Below are 20,476 nucleotides of genomic sequence, written 5' to 3' on the forward strand. Positions count from 1 at the left end.
CTGAGCATACAGTGAGAACATCAGGCTACAGAGTGTATTGAAACCTCTCTGCTTAACCAGCTCAGTGTCAGTCACAAAGCAGAATTTAGACAGCATCTAAGAATAAACATTTTCAGGTGCTGATATCTGCAGTTTTGTCAGGATACCCAAGCATTGGGAGAAAATTTCTGTCTTCAAGTAGTTGAGGGGAGGAAGGCACATTCTTGGTGTGGATGATGCTGACATGCAGCCCACAGAGCAGGAACGTGCTCGGAGCTGCTTTGAAAGGCTGCAATGCAAAGCTGTCACGGATGGCTAAATATGGCTGTAGCAGTTGTGCTGTGTATTAGACCAAACTGCAGCATGAGGCAATGAAAATAAACAACATCCTCTGTGGAAGGCAGGAGGAGGGATGGGTCTTTTTACTGCAGGTCACTGTTTTGAGAACTGCCATAATATTGGGGTTCTAGTATAGAGTACAGTGCTGAAACATGTCAACAGCTGTAGCACCTCAGACAATTTCTTTGGAAAACAGATGTTTCTCTGGCTGTTCACCAGAGAAATGATTTGGTGTAATACAGTATTATTAATATGTCACAGTCGGTTGTAATAGAGCCACATGAGCACTTAAAAGAGCTGGGGCACTTAAAAATAGCAGCCAATCAAAAAGTGAAATAAGGCAAGTCATTTACAATTGGACACAATGATCTTAAGGGTCTTTTCCAGCCTAAATGATTCTGTGATTCTATGATAACAGGCTACTACTGTGTTTAAATTCAAGTTTAAAGCATATTTGGCTTCTGAGCCTGTCCATTACTTTCCCTAGCCCCTTGCATGTGAGAACTCATCTGTGTGCTGGTGGTGGCTGGTGCTATGATTGTATACACAGGATCAGCTGGTGTGCCAAGGGATGCCTGTAATCCTGCAAGCATGAAAATGCACTGGGTGAGAAGACACAGCATGGCCACAGCACAGCTGTGACAAGCTGCAATTTTTTTTGCTTGATTGTTTTGGGGATAGTTCTGCATGCCCTCACTGCCCCCAGTCTGTCCAGAATATATTTTCAGCATTTGGAGTGTGATTTAGATCAACTGTTTAGATGTCCCTCTATTTGTTTACTGTTGTCACTAAGTAATATTTGAATCCTTAGGCCAGCTTAGCAACTCCTCTAAATTTAGGTGAGAGTAAACATCTCAGAGCCGTGGAGAGCTTGCAGCTTTCACAAAAATTGTAGCCCCATTTTTAAGGGGGATTTGAGCCCAATAGCCACCTGCTATACATGGTTTGCAAGCAGTCTAGTCAGTGCATATATGGGTTGGAATTTGTCTCACCATCCTTAAGGTTTGGAGATGGCCAGAGGGAGGAACATGACATTTTTCAGGACATTGGAGGTGTGGTGTGGGATATGTGGCAGAATGGTGCCACGTTTAGGACTCCAAAGCCAGCCCATTGCTGATCTGCTTCTAGAATAGTGTGTATTCCTCTAGATAGGGGAAAAAGCCTAGACTGAGGTCATTGTCAGATGGAAAATAAGTGGTTAAAACAGTTTTCATGAATGTAGATAGCTGGAAAAACAGCCTTCTCACTTTTTGCTTCTCTGGGAAGTGAGGGCATATTTTAAATTTTGAAGAAAAAATTAGAACAAAACCATTTTAATTCTAAAACAACATTGAAAATGTTTTACAGGAACTGTTGCCTCACATGTCCCTTTCCCAAACTCTGGGTGTATGTTTGCCTTAATATAATGCAGGAGCACTTCAGAGCACAGCCCACACAGGGCACCTGATTGTGTGTGTGGTGCTGCTCTGAGTTGGGCATCAGCCTTGTGAGGTCATGGAGCTGATGCTGTAATTTTGCATATAAAAAGCTGTATTAATTGTTGCATTTCAGATGCATGCCCTTGACTGAAAATCATCTGGGATAAAAATATGTTGTAGACAGTATTTCATAGAATATGCACTTTACAGTTTACTTCATAAGGCAGCATGTTCATAGTCACTGCTCCAAAAGTAAATCAGACAGAATAGTAATTTCCAGTGTAATATTGTACAAAAATGAGTAAATGGTTTATCCTGGTTTTTAAGAAAAAAATATAGGAGCATTGATTTTCTCCCATCAGGTTGCTTTTCATCTGTAAACTGCTAGCAGGGTTATTAAGTACTTGATGAACTCCTAAAATTGCAGCCGACCTATGGGAAAAAGCAATGTCTTTTTGTGCTAGATTTTCTGTATATTGTAATAATAACTTCTTCAGGGAATAAATAATAGTTTTCCTATTTATGTAAAACTGTGTTCTTTGCTTAAAAGATTAAATCTTATTGGAGTTTTCTCCTAGAGTAACAGTTTGATAAATGGTTGCTGTAATTAAGTTAGTGTAATTAATTTTATAATGAGCTTTTCAAGAAGCTGTGTGATTTAATATATCTCAAAGATGTAAGTCACGTGTTTTGGTAATCCTGCACAGGAGATACTCTTTGGATAACAGGACAGCTAATTAGCAATTGAATGGTTTCACATGAAAAGGCCATATTATAATTTAGAGTGGGACTTTCACCTAGGTTGATAAAGTGGATTGGGTGGGTGTGGTGATAAGGATATAGATAATAATTGAGGCTAAGCATATTTTTTTTAAACCGGGACATGGAAGTTATTATAACTTAAATAATATAGCATAAATAGCTGCTGCTTCAGTTTTTACATAGTCTGATTTCAGTTTTCTTCATAAGTTAATTCTATCAGACAGTAGTGACTTTATAGTTGTGTTCTTTCTGTCTTCTAGCAGTTCCTCAGGATTTCCTTGTGTCTCTTTCTCCAGCCAGCATCCACTCCTTTTGCCAGTGTAGCTGCTCTCCTTACCTGTGCATTCACATTTAGCAGTGCCCTCATCCTGCCTTCATCACAGCTCTGCCAGGATTTCTGTTCTCAGGCAAACTTCTCTATGCCAAATCCCAATTTCTTACTCCAAAATATGGAGGAAGAAAACCTTCTTGAGGAAACAGTCAGATGTATCTTAAGCAGCAAGAAGGGTTTAAAATAATTTTCTTATTTGTTCACAGAAATGAGTAATTATTTTGACTGAAAATTCAGGAGAGAGACAGCAGGGTGGGAATATCAGTCTGAGACAGATGCTTCAATGTATAATTTCAGTGCAAACTCTAATTTGGCCAGGATACAAGAAACTGAAAGCAGTTAAAGTGTTTCAGGCTTTAAAGAGAAGAAATTTGAAAAGCAACCACTGTTGCTTTTCTAGAGTTCTGCTGTAAAGTCACACTTGTATAATTCATATTTAGTTTTATGTGAAGTAATTTTGCAATCCTATCCTGGAATGTCTGGCTGGAAGAGGGGTGATGCTATATCACACCCACCCTCCCAGTAAGTTTCCTCCCATAGGTAGCCCAGAAGAGTGAGGAGTAGCAGAGCTGTCAGCAGTGGTGCTAGCACTGCTGAGTGGAAGGGGTGCAGGGGAGCAGATGTGCATTGCTGGTCATTGCCATGCAGCTTTCTGGTTCAGCCTTTTTTTGTGGCTTTAGAGAAAGAGTAAGACTGTGTTAGGAGGAGGCTGAGCTTTTGTTTGTTTTCATACATCCCATTATTTAACTACCAATTCATTTTCACTGCCCATTATGGGTTTTTTTCTTCCAGAAAGAAGTAGAAATAGATTTCCACAAGAAGATTCTTTCTTAAGAGTTTTTTTCGTCTTATGTAAGAATAGGTTTGTCTAGCCTAGTGAACCCATCTCTTTTAAGGAAGAAAAATAGCATATTGAATTATCCATTCTGGTTCTTTGCAGTTTCAGTTTTGAGTAAAACTTTTCCCTTGCTAGTTTGCTAGCTTTTAAAACCAGTTGACTTATTTTTCCATATGATTCTACTTTTTTCTTTTACTTTCTTTATTTTATTTTACTAGCCTTTTATATATAAGATTAATAGAAGTAGTCCCATTCTGAAAGCCTATATTTTGACCATATGCAATATAATCCTACTGTGTCAGAGACAGCTGAAATCTCAGAATAACTCCAGTAACATTTATTAATTTTTATTTCTTTTAAGCTTCTGTTATAGCTTTCAGCTGGTTATTGTTACATATTATTTCAAGTAAGATCTTCATAATGTCTTTTGGTGGAGGTTATTTCTGTCATTTGAAAGTACTGCTTGTTTTGATTCATGTAGAATCAGAAGAATAAAATGCTGTTTCCAGAAAACTGATTTCTTGCTAATGTAGTTCTGTGAAACTTGGTGTGTGTGGGAAGAGATGCTGGCATACTCTAGATGTGATAGACTGCTGAATATGATTTGTTAAATGTAATTCATCCCTAATTTAGTAATACTACTTTGTTAGGAAGTAATGTATTTTTTATGTGGAGATAATCCAAAATCTTGATAATCTGGTGTCTGTGCAGATTCTCATCTTTTCAGAGGTGCTAATTTTTTTGTCTTGGGCAAATACTTCTGTAAGAGATTAGATTCTGTTTGCATAAATAGCTGCTGCTTTCAGTTTTTGAAGATGTACTGTTGTAAGTAACATTCCATTGCTCTGCAGAGAATTTAAGAACTGCTATTTCATACCACAGAAATCCACCAGTTTATTACTTTGGGTAATTATATATGTGTGTCACATTTGCTCTTGTAAATGGTGACTTTGCCAATAGCAGACACTGTCTCTGAAGTAATTTGGGGTTTACTGAGGTATGGTACTAGAGAGTGCTCCTGCTATCAGATATCCACAAATGCCATATCTGACCACTAGGAAAAATTTGAATTTCTATCACTGCAGTATTATCACTGAGCATATTGATTGTCAGATGAGACTCAGAAGAAAGATAACACATTATTTCTCTTCAATATGAAAATGATTCATTATACTCTAGATCAGATGAACACACTATTCTGTTTCGTAGGGTTGAATTGTTGTGCAAGACTTTAGATATTGCCCATTTTCCTCAAGTGGTGACATCCAGACACTTCATCATTGGAGACTTCTCTTGATAGTCTGTTCTCCCCCATCCCCAGTACACCTTTTAAAAAAATTTGTTTAATGTTGTATGTAATATTAATTTATCCATCCTAAGTTTCGTATATATAATTCTACCACAGTTATAGCAGAGAGCAAATCTCTTGGTTTGCTGGTTTCAGGTCTGGTATACACCCAGTATGTTCAGGTATTGACTGGTTCTTTTCACTGCCTCTTTTCTGGCTTAGAGCCCCATGGAACATACTTGTAACTGCATCCATGTTTCTGAGTTCCTTTAAACAGTTTGGCTTGCACTTGACTCTCAGATAGACAGTACTGGCATAATCCAGAAGAAAAGTTGGTTATTCTGTCTGTTTGGGAAGGGTTTTCCTTATTCTGCTGTCTTTACCTGTTGTTTTTCATCTCCATGTAAATTTGTTTCTTTGTTGCTAGAAGTTTTCATGCACACAGTTCAGCATTCAGTAGCTTTGCTAAATAGGCTTGTGGCTAAGTAAAATAAAAATTATAGCAAAATGTGAATATGGTTATATGTATTGGTAGAGTTTGCCTAAAGCTGAGTAAGTTTAAGGGTTCTTAAGTGCAAAAAATGCATACCCAGATATGCATCCTATATTGTCATCAAATGCTTGATTGTATGCAAGATGTACAGACAATTTTTGCAAGCAATTGAGCTTCAGTCTCACTCTGAAGGTTGTCCATGCTGATTAATGTGTGACCATTTCCTGGATGGTTTCAGCAGCAGCATTTGCTCATTGGTTCTTACACAGGTCCTTCCCCACAAGAGACAAATTCTGTCTGCATTCCACTCTATTTAACCTGTAACTTCTTAATTTTTAGTGGGCTCTGCAGACCAGAGTGTGTTGTTTCTTAGCTAATTATCCCTCTTCAAACTTCTAGTCTTTTTTGCAGTGTTTCAGTATTCTTTCTTTCTTTCTTAAATGTTGATGTGGTTCCATGAGGAAAGTCTTTTAGAACCAAAAGCTTATTTAGTTTCCCTTGCTCTGTTTATTCCAGCTCATAAATAGCTGCTGAAATGAGTGGTGTCCAAAATATTAAATTACTCTTCCATTGAATTTTTCTGCCACAGAAGATGTGGTTGTTCTAAGTGAAAAATGTCATTGTAATTGGTTATGCAATGTAAAGGAATAATAGTTAATTTTCAAGACAGTTTTTCCAAGAAAGCTTTAGTGAAAAATTATATAATTGTTCACTTGTTAGGCCCTTGTGAATGTTGTTTTCTACGTTTTAAGCATAATTAAGGTGCTGTCATTTCACTGTATCCTGATTTAAGTTTCCTGGTTTTGTAAATTGTTATTCCTTTTTTCATCCCTGCAAACTGCTACCAGACAAAAAATTCTGACTAAGTAAAACTTTTTTTACCCACCTTGGTTTCTTCTCTGAAGATATTTATGCAGTCTTTTTGCTGTGTCTAAAATGCTTCAGCTGTCCCCAAAGGCAAATGGACACAGCAGGGGTTGTGTCTTTCCTACTGTGAGCTTGTTTTGGGCAAAAGAAAATCAGGAGAGACGAGGTGTACAAATCTGACAAAATACTGACATTGCTATTCCAGCCATTCCTGAAACAACTTACTCATATGTTCTTTACTTAGGACTGGTAAAGTAGTTAAAAATTATGAGATTTGGCTCACTGTTAATATTTTGTTAAAATGTTTTCTTCGAATATTTTTTGTTTAAATATATTTTGTATTTTTACCAAAGTTACTGGGCTAGTATTTTTATTGGGTATGTCGGTTTTTTGCAAAAATTGGTCAAACTTTGTCATGCTTTTAGTGTCTCCACATGCATCACTTAAAGATATCTTTAGGAAAGGCAATAATATGGATTAAGAGTACCATGCATTTTCAAGTGATTGTCTTTGCCTTCTTCTTCCACTCTTTGTTTGTCTTATTATAATGATAGTTCTCTGCTGTTTGCTAAATTGAGAAATTCCACTGAATAAATGAAACCTGATTTGATTTAGTAATCTACATAATAGAATTTGTGGCACTTCATGTAGCATCACTGAAGAAACATCTTCTGTTACTGAACTTCACTGCAATTAGACATAATTAATCTCTTCTCCTCTTATGCAGCTCAGTTTGTATTTTGAATTGCAACTTAATGGTGAATTAATTTTCTGTTCTTACCAGTATGAAATCCTAACTAGGTTGAAAGTAAAGACAATTTTCAGTAATCTAAATATAAAAACTGTGTAGAATGAAGAATATGGAGGAATATCTGTCAGCTTGTGGTTTAGATCATGAAGATTTGAATTGTCAAGATGAAAAAAAGGTCACTTGTATGAAGTCAATAGAATATGAAGAAAGCTTCAATAACCACTATTCTGTAGTGAATTATGGTGCCTTCACAGTACTAGATGTTCTTAAATTAAATGTGATTGCTGGTGTATTTTTTCAAGTAGTAACTTGGTCTTTGGCACAGATGCCCAGATTGGATACTATTGAAAGCATTGTGTAACATTTGGATCTGTAGAAGTATTTTGTCTTTCAATATCCAAAATATTTCACTTCCACTACAAATGAGGTGCTATACATTGTTTTCCTTGGATGAAGAACAGGTTTAATGTGAACTCTAGAAAGCATTTTAGTCCCATTGGTCGATGAAGGTTATTCAGGGATTTGGAGCCAATGTAAGTTTAGAGGTCTGCTCAGTTAATTAAAATTAAACAGCAGAGTTTTTCACTGTGTATCTAATTATAAGATACAGCACATTTCATAATTCATTAGTTGTAGTAATACCTGTCACAACTTGTTTTCTTACGTCTCTTCAAATACCTTCTGAAATTTGAACACTCTAACACGACTCCTGTGAATTCATTTGCTTGCACATCTAGTGTGATACAGTGAATCACTAAGAAACTACTAAGGAAAGCATTTTACATTTGAAACCTAAATTAACATTTCACATACTTAATTACTTCATAGCATATTAATCTTTCGTTCAGTAGGACACTTTTAAAATTGATACTTTCTTCTCTAAAAAGCTGTTACTCTTTATATGTCCTGTTGCATTCTTCTTCTTTTCCAGTGTGGTAATTTAAATGTTTTATTGATATCTTTGTCTTTTTCTCAACAGTTTTCAAAATCTGGTTAATGTGATGGCATAAACTAGTAAAGCATTTGGATTACATGATGGATATCAGCAATGGTGATTGATATTATTTGAGTGATACAGTAAGAGTCTGCTGTATGAAATGCCAGAAGTTTACATTTCTTCTAGTTTTGCAATGGTAAGTCTTTTTATATTTTTACTAAGGAAATAATAACTTTCTTTCTTGTCACGTAAAAGGTGTATTTCTTGAGAAAGTATCATATCAGCAAATCAGTAAAGATTTCTTTCTTTCATATGATTTCTAAAGTCTCTTGTGTTCAGAAGTAATTACTAACCAAAGTATACATTTGAATTTGGTCAAAGTTATTTTATTGGTACTAATTTGAAATGTCAGTTACTCACCCCTAATGTGTGCTAGCTTTAATTAGAACAACCTAGGGGAAATGGAATCTGTAAATAATGTTTGGGTTCAACCCCAAATGGGATCACTCTCCAGATGGTATTTGCATGCAAAGAGGGAGAGTATGCAGGCAAGTCTACCCATGTGGAAAATAGGTGTAAAAACCATGATGGAAAACACGTAGTGTTTTGCTCTCTTCAGTCAGCTGCTGATGTTTGACCATTTGCTGCTTGACATATTATTTGTATTTTCTCTTAAGGCAGAGTGTGTTGGAGGGCTCACACTTACTTACTTTTAAGTGGACAGAATGAAAGTGAGTGCTGCAGCATCTCTTTAGATATATTTTCAGGAATACAAACAGTGCACCTTTCCAGGCATTCATCTGAGGCTGCAGGAGTAGCTAATAAGCAGGAGGGTTGTAGCAGCACAAATAAATCACAGTTTTGAGAACATTTGAAATTTTCACTTTATAATTGTCTTTTTCTTTGTTGCACAGAATGATGTGCTGTCCTACCAATTGTTTATGAGCTATACCATATGTACAGAAAATTAATGTGCTTTCCTCTACAGTTTTGTCCAAAACTACACCAAGCAATGCTGTTAGGATACATTGCTTTCCTTAAGAAATACTGCTTGCATTGTGAATTTCTAAACACACAATACAGTAAATACTGGTAATTGTTAAACAGAATTGTATTGGATGAGAGTGTTCTTGTCTTGTCCCATTCCCTTTTCTGTTCTAGGACCATCTGACACTTAAATACTAGATTTGGGAGAATTTATGAATTTATGTTCTTGTTTTCCCCTTCTTCACTGAAAATGAAAAATGCCTCTTGAAACAATTTTCTCCATTTGTTATTTTCAGCATTTCTAAGTAATGTGTAAAAGGTTTGATTCCATATTTAAAATTTGTAGTCTTCACATCATATGACAGTTGAAAGGATTTGTATAATCTGGAATTTGGGTCGATGAAAAAGGGAAGATGTACCATTATGCACAAATGTGAGATGAATCTATTCATTAGCAAGGCTGTTATGACAGATATGTGGCAATATGGAGTTTGACATATTGAACTTAAAAAGATTAAATTAATAGAAGGGTAAGACTGAACAGAGTTCTCCTAAAAATTATTTTGAGATGCTGGGCAGGTCAAGTACTCCTACATTTCACCCTGAAATGTGAAATACAGCCATTCTTAAATAGGATGTTTTAAACTTAGCTTTGAGTCTGACTTTACTTAAATCTGATCTGAGTGGTGATCCATCTCACCAGCTGAAACAGCCTTCCAGTACCTCAGATGAGATTCCTGATAGAGTTAGGCTTTTGTTATCAGAAGTCATAAAGAAGTAGGAGAGGCCCCACCTGAAATAAGGAAAATAAGAAAAAATATTTTTGCTTTAAGGACTGGAACAGGTTGCCCAGAGAAGTTGTGGAATATCTGTACTCAGTGTTTTGCAAGACTCAGCTGGATAATATTCCGTGAAACAAAATCTCAATTTACGCTTTATGTTCATTTGAATGGGAGGTTGGATAGAATTGCCTCCCAAAGGCTTTTCCAGCTGGAATGATTTTATGATTCTGATTCAGAAATTTTGTTTTATTTCATTTTTACTAATAACTGTAAGTATTTTTTAGTGGTGTGCTTTATTTTTTTAATTCCTTGCTAAATTAGAATTGCAGTTCTGTTTTGTCATATATGAGAGATTTGTTTTTTCTTTAAGCAACAACTGAGTAAGCAAATGCAATTTTAATCGTTTACTTCTTAGTCTGTGAAACCATGTAACTGGAAACTGTGGGATATTAAAAATGCAGTTTCGTACCTTTAACTTGAACAGAAAAATGTAAATAATAATATCAATACGTTATAATATTTGTACAATACATAAAAATAGTGTATTTTAGTAACTAGTGCCTAACTGGGACATTCCAGCCTTACATAAGGCTTAAATATGAGCAGTACTCACACAAGTACTAAAGCCAGAACAACCACAAATACCAAGTCAGCTACTTTGTAGCTGAGATGGAAAATTTAGTGCACTAAAGCACAGAAAGCACAGAAAGAAGCAGTATGAATACATTGAATTTATATTCAGTTTGACGTTGGTAACATTTGTGACAATACATTCTTCACATTTGCTCTGTCTCTAGGTGTTTTTGAATATTTTTTTTGACTGTTTTGTTTACATTTTTTTCGAAGGTTTCCCAGTGAGTGGATCACAATGAACATACTTTAGGGACTTGCCATAGTATGGCTGCTTCTCGATCTACTCGTGTTACAAGATCTACAGTGGGTTTAAATGGTTTGGATGAAAATTTTTGTGGTAGAACATTAAGGAACCGCAGTATTGCTCATCCGGAGGAGGTCTCAGCCCATCCTCAGATCCGATCCAGGTCACCAAAGAAGAGGCCAGAGTCTGTGCAAACTCACAAGGGCAGCAACGGTGGCAGAACTACTGATTTGAAACAGCAGAGTGCTCGGGAGTCATGGGTGAGCCCTAGAAAGAGAGGGCTGTCCACTTCGGAGAAGGATAATGGTGATAAACAAACTGTGGAAAATAGTGAAAAAAAGCAAGCAGAACCTGTTTCACCAGTTTTGAAAAGAATTAAACGCTGCCTACGTTCAGAGGCACCCAACAGTTCTGAGGAAGACTTGCCCACTAAGGCAGAGAAGGAGCCATTGGAGCATAAAAGCTTGGTGTCGGACAATGATGCAGCCTCCACGGGGACTAAGCGAGCTTGTCGATGTCTTATATTGGATGATTGTGAGAAAAGGGAAGTTAAAAAGGTGAATGTCTGTGCAGAAGGGTTTAATAATTCTGCAGTAGTTGAGGAGGTTGCAGGTTATCAGACTGTCAATGGAGTTGGTGAGAGAGACTCAAATTCTCTTAACTGTGATGACTGTCAGGTTGATGGGAGCGCTAAGCAGAACAGTGCTGGTTCCCATACGCCCAAGGACAAAACAGTAGCAGAAAATGGAAACTCATTTGCCCATTCTTCGTTGCTGCTTAATAGCAGCAAAGAGGACAGTGTTGTAGACCATTATGTGCCTTGCACAAACTCACAAGAACAGGTAAAGTTAGAGGACCACAAACCAATAAATGACTGCTTGCCTGAGGAGCATGCTAATCAGGCATTTGAGCCAGCTACAGCGTCCTTTTCTGAAATCCAGTCATCTTTGTTAAGGGATTCGGAGGAGGAGGTGGATGTTGTAGGAGATAGCAGTGCCTCTAAGGAACCGTGTGCTGAAAACACCAATAGCAACCTGAATACTCACCAAGACAGTGCATCAATCTCAGGTGAACCTGAACCACATTCTTCAGTGCTGAACTGTGTTTCGGCTCAGATGACAAATATGTTGGAACTCCAAGAACACAGATACACGTTGAGAACTTCACCACGAAGGGCTGCCCCTGCCAGAAGTAGCCCTCCTAAAAATAACTCTCCTTGCAGAGAAAACGGACAGGTTGAGGAAAATAATCTTAGTCCTACTGAAAAGAATGTACCTGTAGGTATTAATAATATCAATGGATCTCCCAAAAAGTCTGAAGAAATCAAACAGAATGAAAAAGAGAGAAATAGTAATACAGGGGATCATGGGAGTGATGGACTAAGAAAGCCACTTTCTGAGTCTAGGCTTGTTGCTGGATTTGTACCATCTGCCAAAGAGAGTGCCAACATCCACACTGCAGAGGAGGATGAGGAAGAGCCTGATGTGTATTACTTTGAATCAGATCATGTGGCATTGAAACACAACAAAGAGTATGTGTAACTATGGTAACCATGAATTCTGCTTTTGTTTCTTACAAGAAGTTAATATTATAACAAAAATTATTAAGTATTTAACATAGTTCCACAAAAATTTAAGTGCTTTATAATTTTCATACTCTTCAGTCTTCATTTTTCTTGTTTCTGCCTCAAACAAAATTAAACTCTATTTAATATGCAGTATGGTACAGCAATGTGGTTTATACATTTCTAGCAATCAGGATTCTTGAGCCAGAACTTGAGTTTTTTGAGTTTCTTTGGGTATTTGTTTCTTTAAAAATGCATCTGCTATTTATTTTCTCTTAAGAACTAGCTAGAAGGAAAAACAAAGGAATTACAACCTTTAATTAGATTTCAGTAATTTATCAGCATATCCAATGGACACTGCAGATAAAGCTTATACAATTGTCATTCTGCTGTACATAAAAAAGTTAGATACTTTTTTCATGTCATGGGAGACAACTCAGCATTATTGTCTTCAGGAAGAGGAATTTAACAAATGCAGCAACTTTCTCCAGAGTAAATTGTGTCTACATTGCTATTTATATTAATTACATGTCAATATAGGAATATAATTATTGTTATTATTGTTCTTTTTATGCTCTGAGTCATTTTGATGTTAATCATCTGAATGTCTGTGAGTAGTACTGTGGTAACCATGCCCTGTGGTAAATGTGCAAGAGCTTTTTAAACAAAGGGGAGATTCACTGAAGAAAGTTTCCATGGAGAAAATTTGTCTTCAGGTAGTAGATCAGGACACAGTTTTTTATTTCAGTCTTTGTAATGCTGTCTTGACTCCTGTGTTTTGCTCTTTAGTAGGTGTTCTGTATTGTGTTGTGAGTTCTGAAAGGCCAAGTGCAGATGAGCTTCTGTTTGCTTCGTGTGAAGGGTTGAAGCACTGGTAGTAGTTCAGTGTAAATGTTCACAGCACAGTTACTGTGACTGTGGGGCACAAATCACAGGTGATTGTTTAATCCAGTATGACTGGGTTTTTGATATTAAAGTTGCATTGTTTATATAGTAATATTTTATTTGGTAATGGATATGGATAAATAATTTTAATCAGAAAGTTTTGAATTCAAGCATGGGTTAGACAAACTATGATTTCAAAATAATGATCAAATATTTGCAGCTTCAGCCATCAGTCCAAAGTGGGCACTTTCCCAGTAGATTGAAAGAAAATTACAAATGGGGAAAATGGACTGTTGTCTTTTGACTCTCTTAGGATGATTTTGGATCTGTATGAAATATTACTTCATCAGAGATGAAGTACACAGATTCATTAGTAATGTGGTTTGGTGTAGGGAGTCATATTTATTATAAATACTATAAAAATAGCAGAAGTTTTTTCTATTCTTAAACACAGATGTGAATTGTCCTTGGAAATTCCAGGTGTGTGCCCTACTGTTAGCTTTTGAACATACCCAGTTGTGAAGAAATGGTTAGTGGTTGTTCAGAGTGGCAGCCTATCTGTCAGACCTTGTTGGGGAGCTTTTGAAATTGCAAGTAGGCCTTGGTAGCTTGCAACTAACTTGCTGCCTGAATGCAAAATTCCAAAAGTGGTTATTGTTTTTATTCTGTATTATATTTCTACTTTCCCAAAGGGAAGCATGCTACTGAGGGGGGAAGGGAGTGTTAGCCTTATCTTTTCTTCATTTAAAAAAATTTTTGATAGAACTGGTAAACTACAGCCATCCTTTTTAGTTGTTTAATTTTATAAGAAAATAAGCCTGGTATATTGATGGTTCTGCATGGTAATAGGATCCTTCTAAAGAACTGAAGTCAGTATTTTCACATATGAGTGCAGTTGTCATTTATCCAGAATTTCATGCTTCAAGAGTAAATCAAGTGCACTGCACTATGTCCTCTATCCAGTTTTAAAAATAGTAAAGTTCATTAGAGGATGCTCTTAATTCATGTGTAACAGTTTTTGAATAGTGTCTTAATTATACCCTTGTTTAATCATTTGGTACTTATTTTGAAAAGTATTAAAGTAAAAAACTAAAAAAGAAAAACCAAACTCTGCCAGTTTATCTGAAATGTATTCCCTGATGGGTCAGATGCAAAAAATTCCAGGGTTCCTATTAATGCTATTAATGCAGGTTCAGCTGGAGGTAAAGGATATTCACTTTGCTTGTGGTAGTTCTGGCTAAGCCAGATGTTCTGGTGTTCTGCATGTCGCATCTTCAGATGGTAAGGTTTTGGTTTTCTGCCCTTCATCACTTTGGGATTATTATGGGTGATATTTTGTCTGATTTATGTTTCTGTTCTCTTTGAAAAGCCAGTTCATCTTGAGCATCTTGGCTAGGTTGAGGAGGCAGATTTCTCCAGGATGGCATTAGTATAATTCTTCAGATGTTCCATGGCAAAATAAAAAATATATTCCTCTGTGTCATAGATAGTACTTTATATGGCTGTAAATTTATACTATTTCTTGTTACATTACATAGCTTGGTGACATATGTATTCATACAGTTGGTTTTCACTCTGCACGAAATTATTGTGACATTGAGAAAATATTAATATACTGATATATTTAAGAGCTATTGATAAGACTTGCTATAAGAAAAAAACCCCTAAATGTAAACTGTTGTATTTCTGTATGTATTTTGATGCTTTTTGAATATTAATATGTTTAAGCAATATTCATATATTAATGTTTCTGGGAAAACTGGATGATATAATAGGAAAAACAACTATCACAGATTATGAAATACTATTTCTCAGAGAGAAGGCTGAAATGATGGATGTTCCCACAACTTCTTTATTGAAATAGATCTGTCCTACAAAGAGATGAGATCTCTAAGCAGAAATTTTATCACAACATAGACATTTTTTTAGATAACAGACTGATCTGGGGGTTGTATAGTTGTGAAGTGTTGTTAATGTTGTCTGTTGCTACACACATAATTGGAATTTTTGTGTATTGTAACTGCTCTCAGAAAAGTATGGCTTAGTGTATATTTGAGAATTTTGCTTCTATGTTCTAGCTCAGAAATGTTTGCCTTTTCTCCTGAGATACTTTCATCAAGACTGAACTTCCTGATGTAAAACTTTCTACACTGCTGAATTTTATAAGCTGTGCTTAGTATTTTGCATATGTCTTTCCTCAGGCATTTCTCATATCTCTTTGCTGTATCTTTTTATGCTGTAATTCTATCTCACACTGCAGCAGCTTACTTTAATTTTCTGTCTGCTGCAGCATTTTATTCCCAGTACTTTCTGCCTTTGCCCAGTGTTTCATTTAGTGCCCTTTTTTGGTTTTTTGGTTTTGTTTTTTTTTTCTTCTTCTTCTGTTTCCTTTGGAGATTTGTAATGTTTGGCAGGTATTAGCTTGCACAAAGGCACAATCTGTGTTTGACTTTTAGTCCTGGGTTCTAGATGAAATTGTGATTGAGGAATTGAGGTGTCACAAGCATATAATGCATTATAGAATGCATTTCTATGACTCTATAAACTGCAGTTGGCCTTACAGAATCCACCTAGACCTGGAGCCAGATCACTGAAAAAGAAGCCTTAGGCATGAGCAGTTCCCTGCAGACATTTAATTCTAAGAGTTAGGACCTTGTTCAGTAGATAGGTATTTAATGCATCTGTATTACTTGATAATATTTAAAATTACAACAGCTGCACTGGCATTTAAAGTGAAGATAGATCAAATGAGGATTTTAATACATCTCTTAAAACCCAGTCTTGTAGATTCTTACCTATAATGGGTTGTACTGTTGCAGAGATCTTGGAAATACAGGCAACTGTGCAGGATCATTCAATAATCAGATTTACATATACTTAACAATTGATGATAATACTGTTTATGTCTTTGGATCCACCTTAAATATTATATGAATGTGAGAAAGAAAAACCTTTTTAGTATTTCCTGTGGCATAGGTTCTATATTTTACTCAGTCATAAACTTTCTGCCTACAGAATTCAAATTAAAACAGTTCTGTATAAAAGTTCATCTGACTGTACTTGAATTGGTAGAATAGGACTTGGTGCACCTTGCCATACCAGTATATTGTAATCACAGAATCATATTTTTTAATTACATAAGCTATTCAGTAAAAGCTAGAGCTCTTACTTTGCAAGAGGTGATGCCTTGGGCATGTGCTGCATCAGCTTTTTGCTGCCTAGGAATGGGCACACTCTGGGAGCCATTAAATATCAGGTACATTTGTCACATTCATTTTTCTGCCCTGAACAGAGGCATCTTGCTGGCAGCCACAGCATCATCCCAGTGAACAGCCCTGTCCTCACTTAAATAGTGCATCCTGTGGAAAGTAAAGCTTGATTTCTTTTGGATTTGTGTCCTTTACCCCTTGAACTCCTTCCTTATTTGTCTCCTTTTTCTGCCTGCATCTATGTAGGCACACCAAGAGTCCTCTGTTGCAGCAGCCCACTCCTGGAAGAGAGAGTGAGCTCTCCAGTGCAGAGATGGTTCCTTGTTGGCTGCCTTGGTGTGGTACCTCTGGATCTGTGGGGTGATGGATTGATGGGGGAATGTGACAAGTAACAGCTGAATTCTGCTTGCCTGTCTCTTTTAGTGACAGTAGTTATGGCCTCACCTCCTTTCCAAGCTGCCTGGTTTTGGAGAATGCACAGGAATTCAGTTTGTCTTTCCAATTTCTTTGGTCAACATGGACCAAAAATCTTGGAGGGGAAAAATATGCAAATATTTTAAAAAATCCAGCCACAAACAATAAGAAACCTATTATTCTAATACAAGACAATGTAAAAAATTGTTTTTCTGCTTGTTCATTTGGAAGTGCTTAACATTTCTAAGAATGCTCATTAGTAAATTCATCTAAACCGGAAAATTAAGGATCAATAAATAATAAAAATGGTTTTGAGGTGTAGGAAATACCACTGGGAAACAAATAACAAATGCCATAGGAATCACAGTCCTGGTTTTTAAAAAAAGAGCAAGAAAGAAAGAAAGCCAAGGAAAGATGGGGCAGTAATGTATTGACCCAGCACAGCTGTGTGGAGAGTGAGGCTCTGCCTGTGGTTTTGGCTGCTCACACAAGGACACTTAGAAGCAGAAGCAGTAAATTGTGGTTATGCCAGTTATGTCAGTGTAAAGTTGTGTGGTGGAACAGGGAATAAATTAATGCTACCATAATTGCCTACTTGGTAGGGATCACTAAAATATTAGTAGGCATAATGATGCCACCAAGAAGACAAGAACAAAGTGACTGCCATTTGCTTTGAGAATGGATTGTCTTTATTAGTCAGTTTTAACTAACGCAGCCTGGAATTGCTTCATGACTAATTTTATGTTTTTGTTCTGGTCTTTTGTGAAGTTTTAACAGCATTTCCAGCATGAACTGCAAAACTGACCAGCAGTATCTTTTAAAAATAAATTGCACAAGTACTGCATATTGTACTAGCTGTTTTCAGTCAGCAGGGAGTCCTGATCAATCCAGTTGTTCCTTTGGTACAACAATTCATGCATTTGAGACTTAAAAAGCTCCTTCTTTTTGGTTTCCTTAAAACTTTGTTCTTGGTAGGAATAGCCAACTGATTTTTCATTTTTTGTTATTGCACATCTTTATTTTGCTTTGGGTAGCTCAAAGTAAAAACGTTGCTGCTGTTTTGTATAGCAATCTTTGAAAGTTTCATGCTTCCTAAGCCAAGGACCAGCTGTGTTAGTCCATGGTTTATTACAGTGAGTACTAATAGCACTACATATTTTATTAATTTTCTTCCTTATTTCTAACTTTTTTTGCACTTGTTTCACCAAAAAATATTGATGAATAATGCTTTGTATTGCTGTTAGAAATTCAGCCACTCATGATTGTAGATCTTTTTCTTGTAATTTATTTCTAATATTCAGATATCACTGTAACAGATACTTGAGGGGAATTTGTTAATTTGTTCCTATAGCAAAAACATACACCTGAATAATTGAGTGTATGTGTGTGTCTTGTTTGGGTGACAACCTGCAGAAACTAATTTAGAGTGAGTTGAAGGAGTTCAATAATCAGTGTTGTCAGCTTTCTCTGCTTGTTTTACCAGAGGAGTTCTGTGCAGTTGGGTCATTTTCAAGGGAACATGGATCACTCTTACTTTGTCTCTGGAATAAAGCTCCTTCTGATTGTTTGCTTTCCCCAGCATCTTTCTAGAGAGGAATATCCAAGTGGGCATGCTGGAGGAATCTGATATTTTCCCTCAGTAAAGGAACTGAGACCATTCTCATTAAAGATGATGAGAGGGAAGGAGAAAAAGTTTGGAGTGTGCTGTCAGTCTGTCTTTGTGCCATTTGTGAAGAAAACAATTTCTGTCATTATCTCATGTCAGTTCAAGCCTGGAAAATAGAGGAATGACAGGGACCTGTATCTTCTTTCCTACTGAATGTCACTGTCCTGCAGGCAGATGGTTTAGAGTGCTGTCAATATCAAACAGCTGTATTAAACTGTGTTAACTGGGAGAGGACTGATGGGTGCTGTTTTGTTGACAAGACTAAAACAAGTTGTGTTTTTTTAGAGGCACAGAGACCTAAATTGCTACTAAAATTTTTGAAAGTTGCTGGAAATTTGGGTATTTGATAAGGGTGCTTTTGTGCAGCTAAAATGAAATCCTGCTAAGTGTGTTGGACAGCTCTTGATGAGAATTAGGCCTCTAGAAATATATGAGTGTGTGTTCTCTTTATGGGGAAGAGTTAGAAATTTCACAAAGAAGGGGACATCACAAGTTAATGACCAATAAAATACTTTTCAGGCGGTTGAAACACAAAATCTGAAGCTGTTGAAAGAAAGGTAAAATTTGAGTGGAAAATGTTTTTTTTGCATCCAGGTAAATTACTGCAGTACAATTTACTTTTTGCCTTAGGATTTGTTGGGTTTTAACAAATGTCCTTTTAAATGTGCTTTTTTGGGTTAATTCTGTTTTGTTTTAAATAGGTGTGAGGCTGACGTTCAGAAATAGTGCTTTGTGTTCTGTTCTTGGCTTAGTAGACTTGAAGAAGCCATATAATATGTACTTTAGTTGTTTAATGTATAACACAGAGATGTAGTTTAATTATTTACTTACCTTTGAACTACTTTAAGATGTCTGAAGTGTGAATATTAAATATGCATGGTGAAAGTGCAGTAAATGACAGTATGTGTAAAGAAGTTAAGCTGGAGTAGAAAGCAGTTTAATAAGGAGTTGCAGAAAAGCCTGTAAGTAGATTACCTTGGCCATAGTGTCTAAGCATTAGGTAGGTAAAAATCCACCATGTGCTGCTTCCTCTAGGCATGGGTGCTTTTACAAGCCCTGACAGGGGTTGATATATGTATGCTCTTATTGATTAGACCCTTAAACTCTTCTGTTTCTGAAGGGAGATCAAAGAAGGGCCATTCTGCATCAGCCTCTTGTGCTTTCTAATTGCTGTTGTGCTCTATACATCCAGCATTGAATTCCAGGCTCTTCCAGAGTGCAGTTAGAGATTTTTTAAAATCTTAGTTACGCGTCAGAATAATTTGCAAGAAACCCTGCAGTGTCAAAATTACTGTATTGTAATTACTGTGTTGTGACGCTGGCAAAGATTTCAGGCCAGGCTTAGGAGCTGGGAGCATTTTCTGTTATTTCTGAGCTCAAACAAAATAAGCTCAAATGAAAAACCATACTTCTTTGAAATGACAGGGTTGTGTTTGATCTGATTCACAGGTTTCTCCAGGGAGCCAGTTTCTTTAACTACAGCTCCTTGGGTGACTTGGAAATTCTAAGTGCAATAATGTTTCCTTCTTCCTACATAATTTACAGTCTTTACATTTTTAATATGCAATACTTTCTCTTGGTATCTAATGAAGGATGCCAAAATTTTTTTAAACTTGCTGTTAGTAGACTAGAGTAATAAATGACCTGGGTTGAGCAGGTTGTAATCTGTACTTTGCTGGAGTGCCAGCAGATGGCAATGAAACAAAGACTTGCTCAAATCCTCCTGGTGACTAACAACCAGTTTTGTGTCAGAGCTCTTGGAAATACAAAATAACAAGGATTTTATATATATGTATATATTAGCTGTGTTTTATTAGATGTACACCCTCATGTAAAACAGTTCCTACCTGCACAGGAACTACTGACTACTACTTCTAAATTACAGTACTCATTTTTAGTGTCAGAGCCCCCCAGAATTGATGGTACTGTACATTTTAACATACTGTGAACTATATAACTGGAGAAGTGCAGTTACTTTTGGGAGTGGAAATTGATGACCACCAGCTACACAGCATTTTAGAAGTCAAGAGGATAAATAACTTCTTTTTAATTAGGCATCAAAGTACATATCTTTGCAAGGTATTGAGTG

General features: G+C 36.5%; 1 protein-coding gene across 4 annotated transcripts in view; it reads left to right on the forward strand.

Moving 5' to 3' along the window:
- Positions 1-20,476, forward strand: part of ZZZ3 (zinc finger ZZ-type containing 3) — a 55,242-nt gene that overhangs the window by 15,447 nt on the left and 19,319 nt on the right. For all 4 annotated transcript variants that reach the window (XM_058029747.1, XM_058029751.1, XM_058029749.1 and 1 more), the window contains exons 2-3: positions 8,046-8,199; positions 10,619-12,180. In XM_058029747.1, coding sequence (XP_057885730.1) covers positions 10,670-12,180 — 1,511 coding nt within the window. In that variant the 5' untranslated portion in view covers positions 8,046-8,199; positions 10,619-10,669. The remainder of the gene's footprint in view (positions 1-8,045; positions 8,200-10,618; positions 12,181-20,476) is intronic.

Source organism: Melospiza georgiana, chromosome 9 (genome assembly GCF_028018845.1).
Source record: "Melospiza georgiana isolate bMelGeo1 chromosome 9, bMelGeo1.pri, whole genome shotgun sequence".
In the NCBI taxonomy this organism is placed as follows: Eukaryota; Metazoa; Chordata; class Aves; order Passeriformes; family Passerellidae; genus Melospiza; species Melospiza georgiana.